Source organism: Mixophyes fleayi, chromosome 1 (assembly GCF_038048845.1).
Source record: "Mixophyes fleayi isolate aMixFle1 chromosome 1, aMixFle1.hap1, whole genome shotgun sequence".
In the NCBI taxonomy this organism is placed as follows: domain Eukaryota; kingdom Metazoa; phylum Chordata; class Amphibia; order Anura; family Limnodynastidae; genus Mixophyes; species Mixophyes fleayi.
The window spans coordinates 36568957-36583854 of NC_134402.1; the positions used below are offsets into that span (position 1 = coordinate 36568957).

Here is a 14898-nt window from a genome sequence, read left to right on the forward strand (position 1 = left end):
TTAGTTAAAGTAGATCCATTCAGACCCAGCTTTTATGATCCTTCACCTTCACGATTTGAAGGCTTAACTGCTAAATAATAACAATCAATATCCAAATTCTGTCGTTACTAGGGCCACCAAGAGGAATTTCGGCCCTTGGTACAGCAACTTCTAGGGTCCCCTTCTATAGCCATTGAAGGGGGTGTGGCCACATCAGGTTGGTGGCTCCTCCCACTACACAGACAGGCCCTGGTACTTTATACCTGTCTCTCCCCCTGTTTGTGCCCATGGATACATACCAACCAAATAATATGAATTGAATATGGATCTCCTACAATGATAGCAAGATAACTTACTCAGTCCTATGACCAGACTTGCCAACTCTCCCGAAATATCCGGGAGACTCCCGCATTTTGCGAGAGTCTCCCGGGCTCCCGGGCGAGTGTGGCAATCCCCCGCATCTGGATAATTCTGCCCACTTCCTAGTGAAGTGGGCAGAATTAAGTCCCAAACGCCGCGATTCCCGGTGAATCGCGGCGTTTGGCCCCGCCCCCTGCTGTCAAATGACGCATTTTGCGTCATCACGTCATGGGGGCAGGTCCAAAATGACGTCACTTGGAGCCCCCCCCCCCCCCCCCGTCACGCCCACCTCCTCTGCAGGCTCCCGGATTTCACCAACAGAAAGTTGGTAAGTATGCCTATGACACAGCTTTTTTTGTACCTTTCAATAACAATGACTAATCAACATGGATTTGCAAAGCATCACACTCATAGGACTTACCTATTCGGCTACCCAGGTGAGATTCAGCAAAGTCCATAAGATCAGAACTTATACTTTTTTTCAGGAACCATCTAAGGCAAATGAAAGCGTAGAAATCAATGTATACGGTATGTAATGTACTAGACATATAGCTCATTATATACATTAAATTTGTTGTTTTGCAAATTTTTTTCATAAGCAGACACATTGCATTATAAATTACAATTTATAATTGGAACACAAACAGGGGACTTTAAGGGTCTTATTTTGATCAATACAAATGTTAGGGGATGTGTTTTAGCTTCCAACTCTAATGATGGTTTTATCATAAAAAGGAAGTGATTTGTGGAGTAGAAAAGTGTCTCTTCAGAGGTGTAGCTATAAACATGGATATAAGGAATAAGTATGTATAGCAATATATTTGCTGAAAAGGTTTTCACTAAAGATCTACAGGCATGTATATTATGTGCTTAGCAGCTGTAGAAAATAAAAATAAAAAGGAGGGAACACAAATTATAGTAAGGCGTGATGATAGGGTATTTGATGGAATAATGGTATGATATAGTATAATAGAGGTATGATATGATTGTATGATAATATGGTATGAATATGTGGTATGTCATAGTATAATATGTCAAGTGATGTTATAATGGTATGGTACAGTATGATGGTAGTATTAATGTATGGCACGTCCTGGTACTGGATGTTATAATGTGATTCTTATTATTATTTTTACTATTATTATTATTATTATTATTATTATTATTATTATTATCATTGATTTTTTAGGGAGGGCCCTGCTCATGAGAGAGCTTACAATCTAAAGTGACGAGGGCAGAGCTGAAATAAGAGGAGTGTGGCTCAGAGTGAAAATTGGGACAGATGTGAGGGTGCACTAGCGTGGGTAATATAGGTGGTAGTAAGGTAAGCTCACATAAAGAGATGAGTTTTCAGATAGCATTTAAATATTTGTAGACGTGATAGGAAGTTCCATAAGAGGGTAATGGCACAGGAGAAGCCTTGTACGCAGGAATGAGAGGTGGTTACCAGAGACAAGGTGAGGAGCAAGTCAGAGATAGATCTATGGGTGAGTATTTTGAGATTGAATTTAAGAAGGGGGTGGTGTTGTTGAGGGCTTTGTAGGTAAGGCTTAGTCATTTGAATTGAATCCTGGAGAAGATGAGCAGCCAATATTGGGATTTTCAAACTGGTGCATCAAATGTGGAGCAGCAAGAGAGCAAGATCAGTCTTGCTGCAGCATTTAAGATTGATAGAAGCCGGGATACATGGGTGAGGGGAATGTCAGAAAGGAGTAAGTTGCAGTAGTCTAGATGGGAGAAAATCGTATGATATGACCATATAAATATATAAGATAATATAGAATGAATGTATGAAAAGGCATGGTAGAGTGTTATGATAAGATTCTATTGTAATATGGTATTGAATGGCATAATGGGATGGTATGATACAAATATATGGAAATGTAGAATAATATAGTATGAAGGTATGGCATGGTATTGGATGGTATAGTGAAATGGGATGGCATGATACGATGATATAGCAATGTTTGATAACATGGATGGTAATATTGTTGGATACAGCATAATAGGATGGCAATATGGTATAAAGGGTATGTCATGTTATGGGATGAGATGGCACCATGGTTCAGGATGATATAATGGGATAGAATTGTGGTTTCGCTGGCAAAAACCTGCCTGCATTCTAACATACAATGTAATACCTTGTTTAATCAATAAATTCCATCACACTCCTGTGGCGGCTATGTAGTATATCTAATGACTGATTGCTGTTTTCTGTTGAATTCATGTATGACTATGTATATTGTATGAAACCTTGTAATATAATCTAAACGTGTGCTTTGCTAGATGACATGAGTTTGAACTTATACAAGTACCAGTAATCTTTTGAAACTAGCCAGGCCCGGGATAGATAAAAGGTCTTGGGGGGAGTTTGAACCCAAAGTTGTAAACCATCTAGCTCAGCAAGAAGGAGCAGAGGTGAGAACTCAAGGTCTGGTGAACATTCCATCTCCAGACATCCCTAGCTCACTTTGAATCCCTGTGACATTTGGGAGATCAAACTGTCTTTATTGCCAGCTAAACTCCAAAGGTGGGGGGTGAGAGTTACGAGGAAAAAATGGTTTAAAATATTCTGCTCTTAGACATCAAATTGTCCATTTCTTTGAGGGAGCCTGTCAAGGCTGAAATGTGCCATTATTCTCACTGTGTATTCCTCACACGCCAAATCCTGAACTTGTAAGTAAGGTTTTATTTCCTATTTTATTTTCTGAAACTCTTTTGTGCAAAACCTATTGTATTTCTGTTTATTACCTTTATTGTAAATAAGCCTTGGAAATATTTTTCAGATTAATTAACTGAAGTAACACCAGTCATGGCCAGCTGTTCAGACTTCTATATCTGGGACAGGCTGGTCGTTCGTGACAACTCCTAAAATAGCTGTTTGCATGAAGAAGTTCCAACATTCTGATGCTTTGTGAATTTTCTATGGCAGCATGTATATGACAAACAATTAATTTATTTGTTAGACATATGCTTACTTACTGTAACATTTAATGTTGAATGCCAGCAAATATAAAGACCTGCCAGTGTGTTACAATCATTTCCTCACTGTACATGCCAATGAAGGAATGAAGATGAAATGAAGAAGACAGCTACCTACTGATGGAATGGACATAGTGCTTCAGCTGAGGCATTAGAGCCCAATACATTTTTGTCAGCCATGGAAGGATCAGTGTGTATCCATTCAGCACTGGGTCTGGAGTGAAATATCTGCACGGTACCATCCACAATTGCAGCCTGTCTTACACAGCTGTCAGCGCACAAGACAAAATACATCCCTATAAAAAAAGAATTATTAATATATAATAATATTAATATACAGTTTATCTATCACAGAGAAATTAAGTGTTTAGATATAACATGTCCATCGTTCAACCATGCCACCTGCCTCACTCCTCTGTTACAAGGTGACATGTATATCGATATGTGCAGTGTGCTACATCTTCTCTATATTGCATTACCCTGGAATAGGGCAGGAGAGGATGACTAGCGTAAAACAGAGAGACTGGCTTTAAGTCTCTTATATAATAGAAATGCTCTGTAATCACTGGTCAAATCAAGTCTGGAAAGAGAGAAGTCATAAAGAAATAACTGAGCAGACTCCCCTTTACTCTGAGCCTTTTTGACCCAAGCTGCATTTATGGCAAGTGATTGTTTTTTTGTTTTAAATATTTGTGATGCAATAAGAGAAAATTTTCTGTGACATTTTTCTTTTACTGCAGTCAAACGTCAGGTGTGTTATTGACAATCTTACCAACCTTCCTCCATTAAAAGACCCTTGTAAATGCGGTTTAGTGACTCCTCATTAACCAAAACTTGAATTCCAGCATCTTCCCCCTCCAGAGACGTCAGCCAGAAAGACTCATCCAAAAAGACGTTCTCCATGCAGTGATTCAGGAATCCTGCATTGTAAGAACATAGTACAACAAGCTTACTAATTATACGTGTAGAAGTAATAGACAAATTGGGATTGTTGAAACCAATTCATACATAACAGTTACATAAGACATAGAATATAATAACATACACTTGGCGCGCACCTTTTTCACATATATCAGGAGATATGGAGTCTACTATAGTTCTATCCCAATGTGTTTTTTTCACTGGATAAATGATCCTTATCTCTCTCTCAATTCCTATAGTCTGGGAATCAGACTCATGGAAATACAAAAAAAATAGGGAAATAATAGTGCAATATGTCTAAATGAACATATAGAAGTCCACAAAGGTTCCCAGAAATAAGTAAAGTCTTCAACCTTGTGAGGAAACAACGGAATACCACCACAACTCTTGTGACTGTTTACACCATCTCCCCCAAAGATATATGCTTACAAGATGTTGGCGTCATGTCGTAAACTCTACATTCTACTCGTATTGTATCGTATTGTATGGTGATTGATTACATGGCTGCAATAACCCATTCTCCCACTTTCTTCTGTTACTCCTTCTATCCCACCTCTGGAATAGTTCATCACTAGGAACAATAATTTCTAGTGTCAGATCCATTTATATAACTCATATGTCAGACCTGCCTCTTGTCTGCAATTACAGTGCACTCAACTGAACAAATTGGCAATTTCCAGAGCTGTACTGAGTCGTGGCTATCTTGTTATGCTAACCGCAGACTTAGTCTGGGTAATTTGCATTTACCAAGTGAAAAGTACGTTGAAAATTTCCATATCTCCTCAAATGTTCTGAACGTTACAGTTATCAGATCCTTATCACTCTCAATAGACAACAGTCGTGCCGACAGCTCCTGTAAAAATAGCAAACACAAGATTTTATGTGGTTGTTTACAAGCTAAAGGCAATTACACGTCTGAGCTCTTATTGTACGTCTGAGGCCGCTCTAATCCCTACTAGGATGTAGAAACATTTTAAACTAAAAAATTGCTACATTTTTCACATTAAATAAAGGCACAACAAAAGTCTAAATAAACCCTATGACAATAAAACAATTGGTTATACTGTTTGTATTTGATAATGTTCAAATACTGGTATAGTGATTCATTTGTACTTTTTTGGTGGGTGTTCCCAATAGACCAACATTTGTCAGATTGGTAACTCTGCTGATGCCTCTGTGCCTCACTCTAACATCAATGACTACGGAGAAGCATATGCTAAGAAGACTGTACTGTGATGGACACCACCTGTAATGAAATTGCTGAGCACCTGAATGGTCATCTAGTGGTTAAAGCTATAATACTACACCGAATTATATGTATTACATCCTGGCACTATGAAGTCTTAGTAAATGGTATTCATTTAATAACTTATCTGTCAGAGTCACATTCATATGAAAATGTTTATTTTTATTACTATAGGCATGCTAGTTATCTTGTGACAATAAAAATATCACGCTAAACTGCATTCAGTTATGATATTATATGTCTGGAAGCACAAACCCCCACGAATAGCCAGTTCTCGGATGTATCTGCCTAAACAACAGGGAGGTTTGGCGTTGCCAGACTTGTACAGATACCATGCAGCTTGCTTACTTTCTCAGCTTCGTGACTGGTCCCTCCCGATGCACCAAAAACCATGGGTAGACCTGGAGAAAGCTCTTAACCCGCATTTCCCATTGGCAGATTTGATCTGGGTTCCAAAAAATTGGCGCCCTGTAAATGCCCAATTACCAAAGACAACTAGGGACTCCCTGTTGGTGTGGGACAAAATGTTAAAGGCCAATTCTATGACTCTGGTCCCGACCAAAAATATCTCCTTAGCTACAGTGGCTAAATTAATTCCTAATTTAAATCTCAGCCTATGGGTATCAAACGGAATATCCTCATTCTCTCAATTACTAGACGATCAGAGTTTACTATCTTTTACACAAATAAAGGAAAGATTTCACCTCACTTCCCAGGAATTTTATAAATACCTGCAGCTCAGACACTGGTTTAATTCCCTTCCCAGACTAGGTCTACCTATTACATCACCACCGTCCTTGCTGTTCACTAAATTAACAAAAGGAGATAATAGAGCCAGCATTACCTTCTGGTACCGCTATACCCTCCCCTCTACATCAGAAAATAAAACCAAAATACAATTGCAGTGGGAATCTGACCTTCAACTAGAGTTGGAAAGTGAAGAATGGGAAGCCATTTTCACAAACTCGTTCCGAATGTCCAAATGTATAAATCACACAGAAATGATGATAAAATTAATTAATAGATTGTATCTTACCCCAACTAGAATTCATAAAATATGGCCTTCCCAGTCGAAACTTTGCTGGCGGCAATGCAATATACCGGGGGATTTGATGCATATATTCTGGAATTGTCCCCATATACAGTCATTCTGGGTACAAATCTTCCAGCTAGCCAATAAGGTTACTAGACAAAATCTCTCTCCTACCCCGGAGGTTGCGTTACTGCAGCATTACCCCCCCCCCCAGTTTCCATCATATGCTAAATATGTCTTTAGTCATATTCTGATTGCCGCAAGAGCCTCCTTAGCTCAAGGTTGGAAGTCACCACAGATACCCTTGATATCGAAAGTAGTGGCCAAGGTGCAATTCAGCTTTGAAATGGAGACAGAGGGGATGCCCTACTCCACTGCCACCTCGTCCCCGATAATGAAGTGGTTCAGCTGGCATGTGTATGTTACGGACGGAGAGGGAGCGCGTCCAGACCGAATAGACTCTGATTTACTACCTGCATCTCCTACACTTAGCGAAGTTCCCCAATGTCCCTATTAGTAGTTCCATGGTGACCATTCGACCAGTGTAACTTTCACGAATTGGAAGGGATCCTATTAGGTTCCCTCCCTCATGTGTTCAATATGGTTTAACAGCAGAATTGTTTAATGTGTTCCCCCCACTATGTACCCCTTCAATCCTTCCCCTTTTTTATTTTGTGTCCTTTCCTTACCCCCCATCCCTTTCTTCTTTCTGTACCCCATAATTTTTGAAAAATTAATAATAAAAATACTATTGAAGTTAAAAATATCATGCTGGCTTAGTGGTTAGCACTTCTGCCTCACAGCACTGGGGGTCTGTAATGATTATGTAGTATATCTAAGGACTGATTGTTATAGTCTGTTGAAATTCATGTATGACAATGTATGTTTTATGTAACCTCTCAAAGTGTGTTCTGCTGACTGACCTGAGTGATCTGTGCAATTAAGAGTCTTTTAAAACTAGCCAGATAGATAAGGGTCTCGGGAGAGTTTTGAGGCCCAAAATTGTAAACCCTGTGTCCACTCAAGCAGAACAGAGGTGAGAGATCCTCTGTAATGTCCAAACATATATCTTAGTGATAGATAATTTTATCCGAAAACTCTGTGCCCCTTTTGGGAATCAATTTGACTTAATTGAAAGTGCAAATTCCTAAGGTGGGGGTTAAGGAGCCAGCAAGAAAATAGTTTAAAAATCCCTTGTACCAATAGGACAGTGTCCATTTCTTGAGGAGAGCCTGTCAAGACTGAAATGTGCCATTATTCTATGTGTATTCCTCACACGCCAATTCCTAAACTTGTAAGCAAGGACTCTGGTTTTATTTCCTATTTTATTTTTTGAAACATATGTGCAACCTAATGTATGTGTTTATTACCGTTTTGCAAATAAGCCTTGGAAATTTTTTTCAGATTAAATATATTTAATCTAGCGTATTTCTCTACGATTCTCTGTGAGTTTGCGAAGCCCAGGGAGGCTAATGCTACAGGTGTATGTGATTTAAGTGTGAGACTTTAATAAGTGGTTCTGGTGGACGTAAGGACACCATAATAAATCCTCTGGGGTGGCAGAAAAGGTGTCTTCATTGTTAATTAACTTAGGTAACACCAGTCACAGCCAGCTGTACAGATTGCTATATCTGGGACATGCTGGGCGTTCGTGACATGGTCATGAGTTCAGGTCCCGACCATGGCTGTGTAGAATTTGTATGTTCTCCCCGTGTTTGCGTAGGATTCCTCTGGGAGCTCCGGTTTCCTCCCACGCTCCAAAAACATACTGGTAGGTCAATTGGCTGCTATCAAGTTAACCTTAGTATCATGCGATCTGTGTATGTGTATGTTAGGGAATTAAGATTGTAAGCTCCAATGGGGCAGGGACTGATGTGAGTGAGTTCTCTGTACAGCGCTGCAGAACTAGTGGCGCTTTATAAATAAATATATGATGATAGGTAGAGAACTGTAGTATTTGGTGATTTTTTTTGTTCAATTTGGGATAAGTTCAGTTTAAAGCATTCTTGTCTGCTCTCCCAGAATGTCCAGGAGCCTCCCAAATTTCGGGTAGATATCCCAGACCCCCGATAGAGCAGGCCTTACTCACAGATCCTGCCCAAGTGGGCAAGATGGCAGCTTTGATGTTGCGATTAGCCATGAAACTACTCATTTTGCTAAGACACAATTTGGCAGTTGCCACATGTTACAAAGCATGGTTGAAAGAACAGCTATCAAGAGATATTCTTTCTTCTTCAGTTTAGACAGTACTGACTGACAAGGATTTCATATATAAAAGAGCATTGGATGGTTATGGAAGGGCAGAAGATCACAGAGGTAATAAGGGTCCATGATTCATCCTATAGTGCCCTCTGCACTTCTCCCTTGTTATCTTGTTTTGTAACTATCTTTCACATTATGAACTTGAAATTAAAGGTAAATATTAGTCTGGATGAATGAAAATTCACCAAATGTTACAGTACTCAATCCATTAAAAATAGCCTTCACCTTCATCATCATCATCATCATCATCATCTTGCTTTATATAAAACGCACCTTTTCGTTTTTATTACACTATATATTTAATTAAATCCTACACTACTTCTTTCATTCCATCTTCAGTTTGTATATATAAATTATAGCATCTACAGAAATAATTCTGATGGTTGGTCTTCATTAAATCACGGCCAAAGAATAGGTAAACAAGCTGCCCTTGTTGAGAGCATCAGGCTATAGGATGATAAAGCCATGCACCACTTATATAATCACTCTGTGTGACCTAACTATTAAAAATAAATCTGACAGAGAAAAACAAGGGCTCATTTCTAAATGTTGCATTTAGGTGCAAAATTGGCATTGAACTACAGCAACCAATTAGCAGGTAACTTTTATCTGTTTTCGCTGTGCAAGACAGACAGTGAAAGAAAGTTTCTGTGGCTGCTGTGGCTGTAAAATGCTACCTTAAACGCAATGTTCAGAAATAAGCCCACTATATTTTCATGCTTTTCTGTAGGAAGAGAGAGATTAAGTATATTTCAGCTAAACTTGTGCCCCAAGCCTTTCCAAGACAGCGGCCTTTCTGTCTAGCCCTGGCATCCTTGCCCACCCACCCATTAATTCAGTCGTGTTGAGGTTGTTGGTTGGCAGGATATGACATCACCACAGTCTGAGTGTCTGCACTTACACACAACACACCAGCGACTTCTTTACTGTCATTCTCCAGCAGACGGAGTCTGTTCCTGAGATCTCCTTGTAGTTGGGCGTCAGGAATTCCCCCTCTGACCATGACAAGGTGGATGCTGAGATCTACGAGACAAGAACATTGACTGTATTATATTTCCAAGGTATAGTATATACAGTGGATTATAATGATAGTGTTGTATGGGATGGTCATCTAGGGCCCACATCTCTAGGGGGTTTTGTGGCTCCACCATAAAGTTTCAGCGATGCCTAGATAGGGCTTCTATGTTTCCCAGTTTCTCCAGTACAATCCCATGGAAATAGTTAAAGGGATTTTCCCCTTTCAGACATCCCCCCTTCATGTAATTGCCCCTCCTACAGGACCACCACCCTTACCTGCAGACAGGACCACATTGTGGCCACACATCTCAGGAAACTCAACCCTCTCAGACCTGTTCATTAAATCCGTACAGAATAATTTATTCTGCTCTGATGGAGTCTTATGGGAATGACCTCCAATTGCTATATGGAGGTAAGTAGATAAAGGAAATGGATTGACCAAAAGTGAAAAACCCCTAGAGGGTATGGGAACTGTTTTGTCACCCAAAAATAAAGTGAGAGCTGGATTACATGGTAAATAGTCCTACAAATAACTGGAAGGCAGACACACCTCAATTTAAAAAACAAAGCAATAATAAAAAAAATTTTTTTTTTGTTAATCACTTAAATAATATAATGGAGACACACACATTACTGTCATATTTCACCAATTGTTTGCTAAACAATTGTTTTTAATCAGGACCTTTGCCACAAAGATCGTGGTTGGATCATTGGATTTTAATCACATGATTTCACCTGATCACATTTAAATAAAAATGCATTGGCATTGGTTGACACTGGATCGAATGTCACCTACTCACACAGAGGAGGTCATTTATCATGTGCAGCCGATATACACTGCACAACGCAGTAGAGATGCACTGCACTGCTAAGTCATGCTTCCTTCTGCATTGTAAGGAATACCTTTACAATGCGAACCATCTCCAACGCTTTATTTCATTTCAAAACTCTTCTCTCTGCGCTGCTCCAGAAAACGAGGCGCACTGGTACACCCAGACCGTAATAAGAACTGAGGGCTGGATAAGGACGAAGGAAAATAAAAGCTTTGCTGTATCTTTAACTGGAATTATTCTCTGGAGTTTAATAGTTAACTATTGTCAGTCCGCCCATCTGGTGTCATAGGGGAGGGAGACAGAGGCTATCAGTGGGATGGGCGGAGAGTTTTTCAGTCTTTTCAGATCTGGATGTTGCCCACCCACCCTTCCTGGTTGTTGGTTCTTGGGAGCATGAGGAAACTCCTAGATGCTGTTCGAGATTGGCTCAGTTAATGGCGGCAGGCATGGCTGTTCGTGTCCTGGATGGAGAGTGGCCGGAAAACGCAGTACAGTCGATGGCCAGTGGTTTGGGTGCACATTTACGGTATTGGGCACGATGAACCCGCCTCTCTTCGAGTGAATCGGCTGTAGTCTCGGTTCAGGTACCACCCCTGTGGGTTGCCCTGTGGTTGTTTTCCGTCTAGTTCAGAGGATCCAAGTAGATATGTGCGCCCGGGGTGTGATTGGTTGGTCCTCCACTTGAACCCAGGGGTTTGGTTGTTTCCCAGATGATGAGGTCCCAATGGCTAATGCTGGGACAGTTGGGTTTTGCCTGGCAGACGTAGGACTGACTGCCTTATTCTCCACCACCATATTTAAATAAATCATTTAATTTTGCCACACTCAGGTCTCATGTTGTTATTTAAGGTGATAGTTAAATAAGAGTAAGAAGGTAAAAGAAGGTCAAGATATCAGACATAAGCCTTTTATTTACCAGAAACGTCTTCACTTCTCCCAACCTCATTCCTCTATCTGTGCAAATATCCGCCAACTTGTCGAAAGCAGCTTTTGCACTGAGCAGTGGATTGTGTGCTTAAAAAATGACCTTCATAGGTATTTTAAACTTCCATTACAAAATGACTGAAAGGAACGATAAGATTGATGCACCTGCAGTACACAGTTATACAAACGTTTATAAGCTATGCAGCATTTACAGACACTAGCTGGCAATACCTGACCACTGTGCAGATATGGGATCATTTATCTGGAAGCAAAGCAAAAATGTTAATCATTTCCGCATTTCAGTAAAAATGTCATGTACATGATCATCAAATGCCATCTCCTAAAGTTACAGTGTGGAGCACTGCTATGCCATTTAATAGGGAGCCAGGGGCAGTCTGGGGTGATTTTTAAATTAAATTTAGGATATTTCAGGCATGGTGCTAGATATGACAGAGACGTCCCTTATCCGGAGAACCAACTGTTCCGAAAGCTTACTGTATTGGGACTTTGGATATTTTGCTGTTAAGATATTATATTTGTTAGCAAGTCACATTGTTTACTAGACCCACTGACCGGCTGCGCTGTGTCATTTCAGGACCTGGAAAATACATGTATATCCTGGTCAGTTTCCTTCCCTCAGGCATGAATTACAAAACACTTCCTTTTCTATACAAATGAGTTTCCCTAATCGCATATCATGTTGTTAGGCAGGTCCAGTAATCCAAACTGAATTGAATGTGGATTTCTATTATTGCCTCCAAGGCCGAAATGTCAGAAGCCATCAATACATGTTACAGGTATTGTAGAAGAGCTTTGCACACACCTTGCTCACACCTTGCTTGCAGCTTGGTGAGTGTGAATTTCTGCAGCTGTGCACAAGATCAGGATTATAGAATATATGGTGTTGTGATAATAATGGGGACATTTAAGAAGACTGAATCATAGATATATTGCTAGTGCAGATAAGTATAGCAATCCAAGGTAACCAATCAGAGTATGTTATTTCTCACGTACAGTTCTCAAAATGAATATAGACATTTGATTGGTTGCTATGGCTTACAGCACCTTTTCGCACTGTTATCTTGTAAATACCTACCAATTAAAGTATAGGCTCCAATTCACATACTTTTTGTGCCAAGTCACCCACAAAAACACACATATTTTTTTAATATCCACTCTGGTATGTGTATTTATTAGAGATGCTCGGGCTCAGTTTTCTGAAAACGGAGCCCACCCGAACTTAAGGGATCCGAGTAGGCCCACGAGCCGGCTCAGTATTTTCACGCATCCTCGGATCTGAATCGAGGCAAAACGTCATTGTTGCGTTGTCGGATCTTGCAAGTTTTGGATTCCATAAGTATCTCCCTCCGCAGGAGATCCAGCCCGTTGCTCACACAGAAACAGGAGGGTTAGCAGTGTTCTTGTCACTTGACAAAAATTTACTGGAAATGACTGGAAATTAATGTTATTGAGGTTAATAATAATTAGAGATGGGCGGGTCCGGTTCTCCAAGAACCGAACCCACCCGAACTTTGGGTATCCGAGTACCGAGCTGAGCAGCTCGGTACTCTCCCGCCCATTCCGAATCCAAATCGAGGCCGAACGTCATTGTGACGTCGTCGGATCTCGGGGCTCGGTTCTCGCGATACTTCAACTTTATAAATACACGCCTTCACAGCAATCCATCGCCATTTGACAGAGGGAGAGAGCAGGGTGTAGTCATAGGCTAATTAGAGCAGGGACAGAGAATACAATATTGTTCTTGCAATTGCTCTAACCAAAATCGCTAGTGCAGAGAGGAGGATAGAGGTTTATTATTTTTTCTTCATATTTGGCACTCCCCAGCGCTTTTGGGATGTCCCCCATAATTGTGCATAAATATTTCTGGCTGTCAAAAGTCATATCTGTCAGCAGTATCTACTAAATAATTTTTAGCACTCCTCAGTGCTTTTGGGGTGTCCTCCCTAATTGTGCATTAATATTTCTGGCTGTCAAAAGTCATATCTGTCAGCAGTATCTACTAAATAATTTTTAGCACTCCTCAGTGCTTTTGGGGTGTCCTCCCTAATTGTGCATTAATATTTCTGGCTGTCAAAAGTCATATCTGTCAGCAGTATCTACTAAATAATTTTTAGCACTCCTCAGTGCTTTTGGGGTGTCCTCCCTAATTGTGCATTAATATTTCTGGCTGTCAAAAGTCATATCTGTCAGCAGTATCTACTAAATAATTTTAAGCACTCCTCAGTGCTTTTGGGGTGTCCTCCCTAATTGTGCATTAATATTTCTGGCTGTCAAAAGTCATATCTGTCAGCAGTATCTACTAAATAATTTTTAGCACTCCTCAGTGCTTTTGGGGTGTCCTCCCTAATTGTGCATTAATATTTCTGGCTGTCAAAAGTCATATCTGTCAGCAGTATCTACTAAATAATTTTAAGCACTCCTCAGTGCTTTTGGGGTGTCCTCCCTAATTGTGCATTAATATTTCTGGCTGTCAAAAGTCATATCTGTCAGCAGTATCTACTAAATAATTTTTAGCACTCCTCAGTGCTTTTGGGGTGTCCTCCCTAATTGTGCATTAATATTTCTGGCTGTCAAAAGTCATAACTGTCAGCAGTATCTACTAAATAATTTTTAGCACTCCTTAGTGCTTTTGGGGTGTCCTCCTTAATTGTGCATTAATATTTCTGGCTGTCAAAAGTCATATCTGTCAGCAGTATCTACTAAATAATTTTTAGCACTCCCCAGTGGTTTGCGCTCAGAATGGATTCAAAGCAGTCCACATATGATCTGAATGAGCAACCAGGTTCTGTCACCAGTCCTGATGTTAGTGTTCCCAGTACGTCATCTGGCCAAGGCGATGTCAAACAACAGAGTGTTTTCAAATTAGTGCAAAAAACAAAAACCAAAAAAAAATTTACTGTATTGAAGCGAAAAAGAAGTGTAACTGAGCAAAAGTTAAGTGACGATAAAAAAAAAATTGCAAGCATGCCATTCTACACACGCAGTGGCAAAGAGAGAATGAGGCCTTCACCTTTGGCTATTAGTGGCAGATCCCAAAAAGTTACCCAGCCTACAATTGGTGCACAACTACTGTTACGCGTCAAAGCCGAGCTGCAAGATAACAGTGAGGCATTACAGGAGAATATTTGCTCTGATTCACAAATGACAACAATCCCTGTGGAGAGTCCATCCAACAGTGGGATGTCTAATCGTGAGCATTCTGCTGATGTGTGCCTTAATAGCCCGAGTGTAGCCGGTGATACCCAAATTGAGGATGCCACTTTGGAATTAGAAGAGGATGAGGGGGAGATTTGTGTAGGCGACGAGGGCGCTAATGATGA

At 40.2% G+C, this 14898-nt stretch overlaps 1 protein-coding gene across 1 annotated transcript in view; it reads right to left on the minus strand.

Moving 5' to 3' along the window:
• Positions 1-14898, minus strand: part of SH3TC1 (SH3 domain and tetratricopeptide repeats 1) — a 54592-nt gene that overhangs the window by 15755 nt on the left and 23939 nt on the right. Inside the window, exons 4-8 of the mRNA XM_075194384.1 lie at positions 9685-9806; positions 4990-5095; positions 4098-4241; positions 3440-3617; positions 761-831 (exon numbers count right to left, since the gene is read on the minus strand). Coding sequence (XP_075050485.1) covers positions 761-831; positions 3440-3617; positions 4098-4241; positions 4990-5095; positions 9685-9806 — 621 coding nt within the window. The remainder of the gene's footprint in view (positions 1-760; positions 832-3439; positions 3618-4097; positions 4242-4989; positions 5096-9684; positions 9807-14898) is intronic.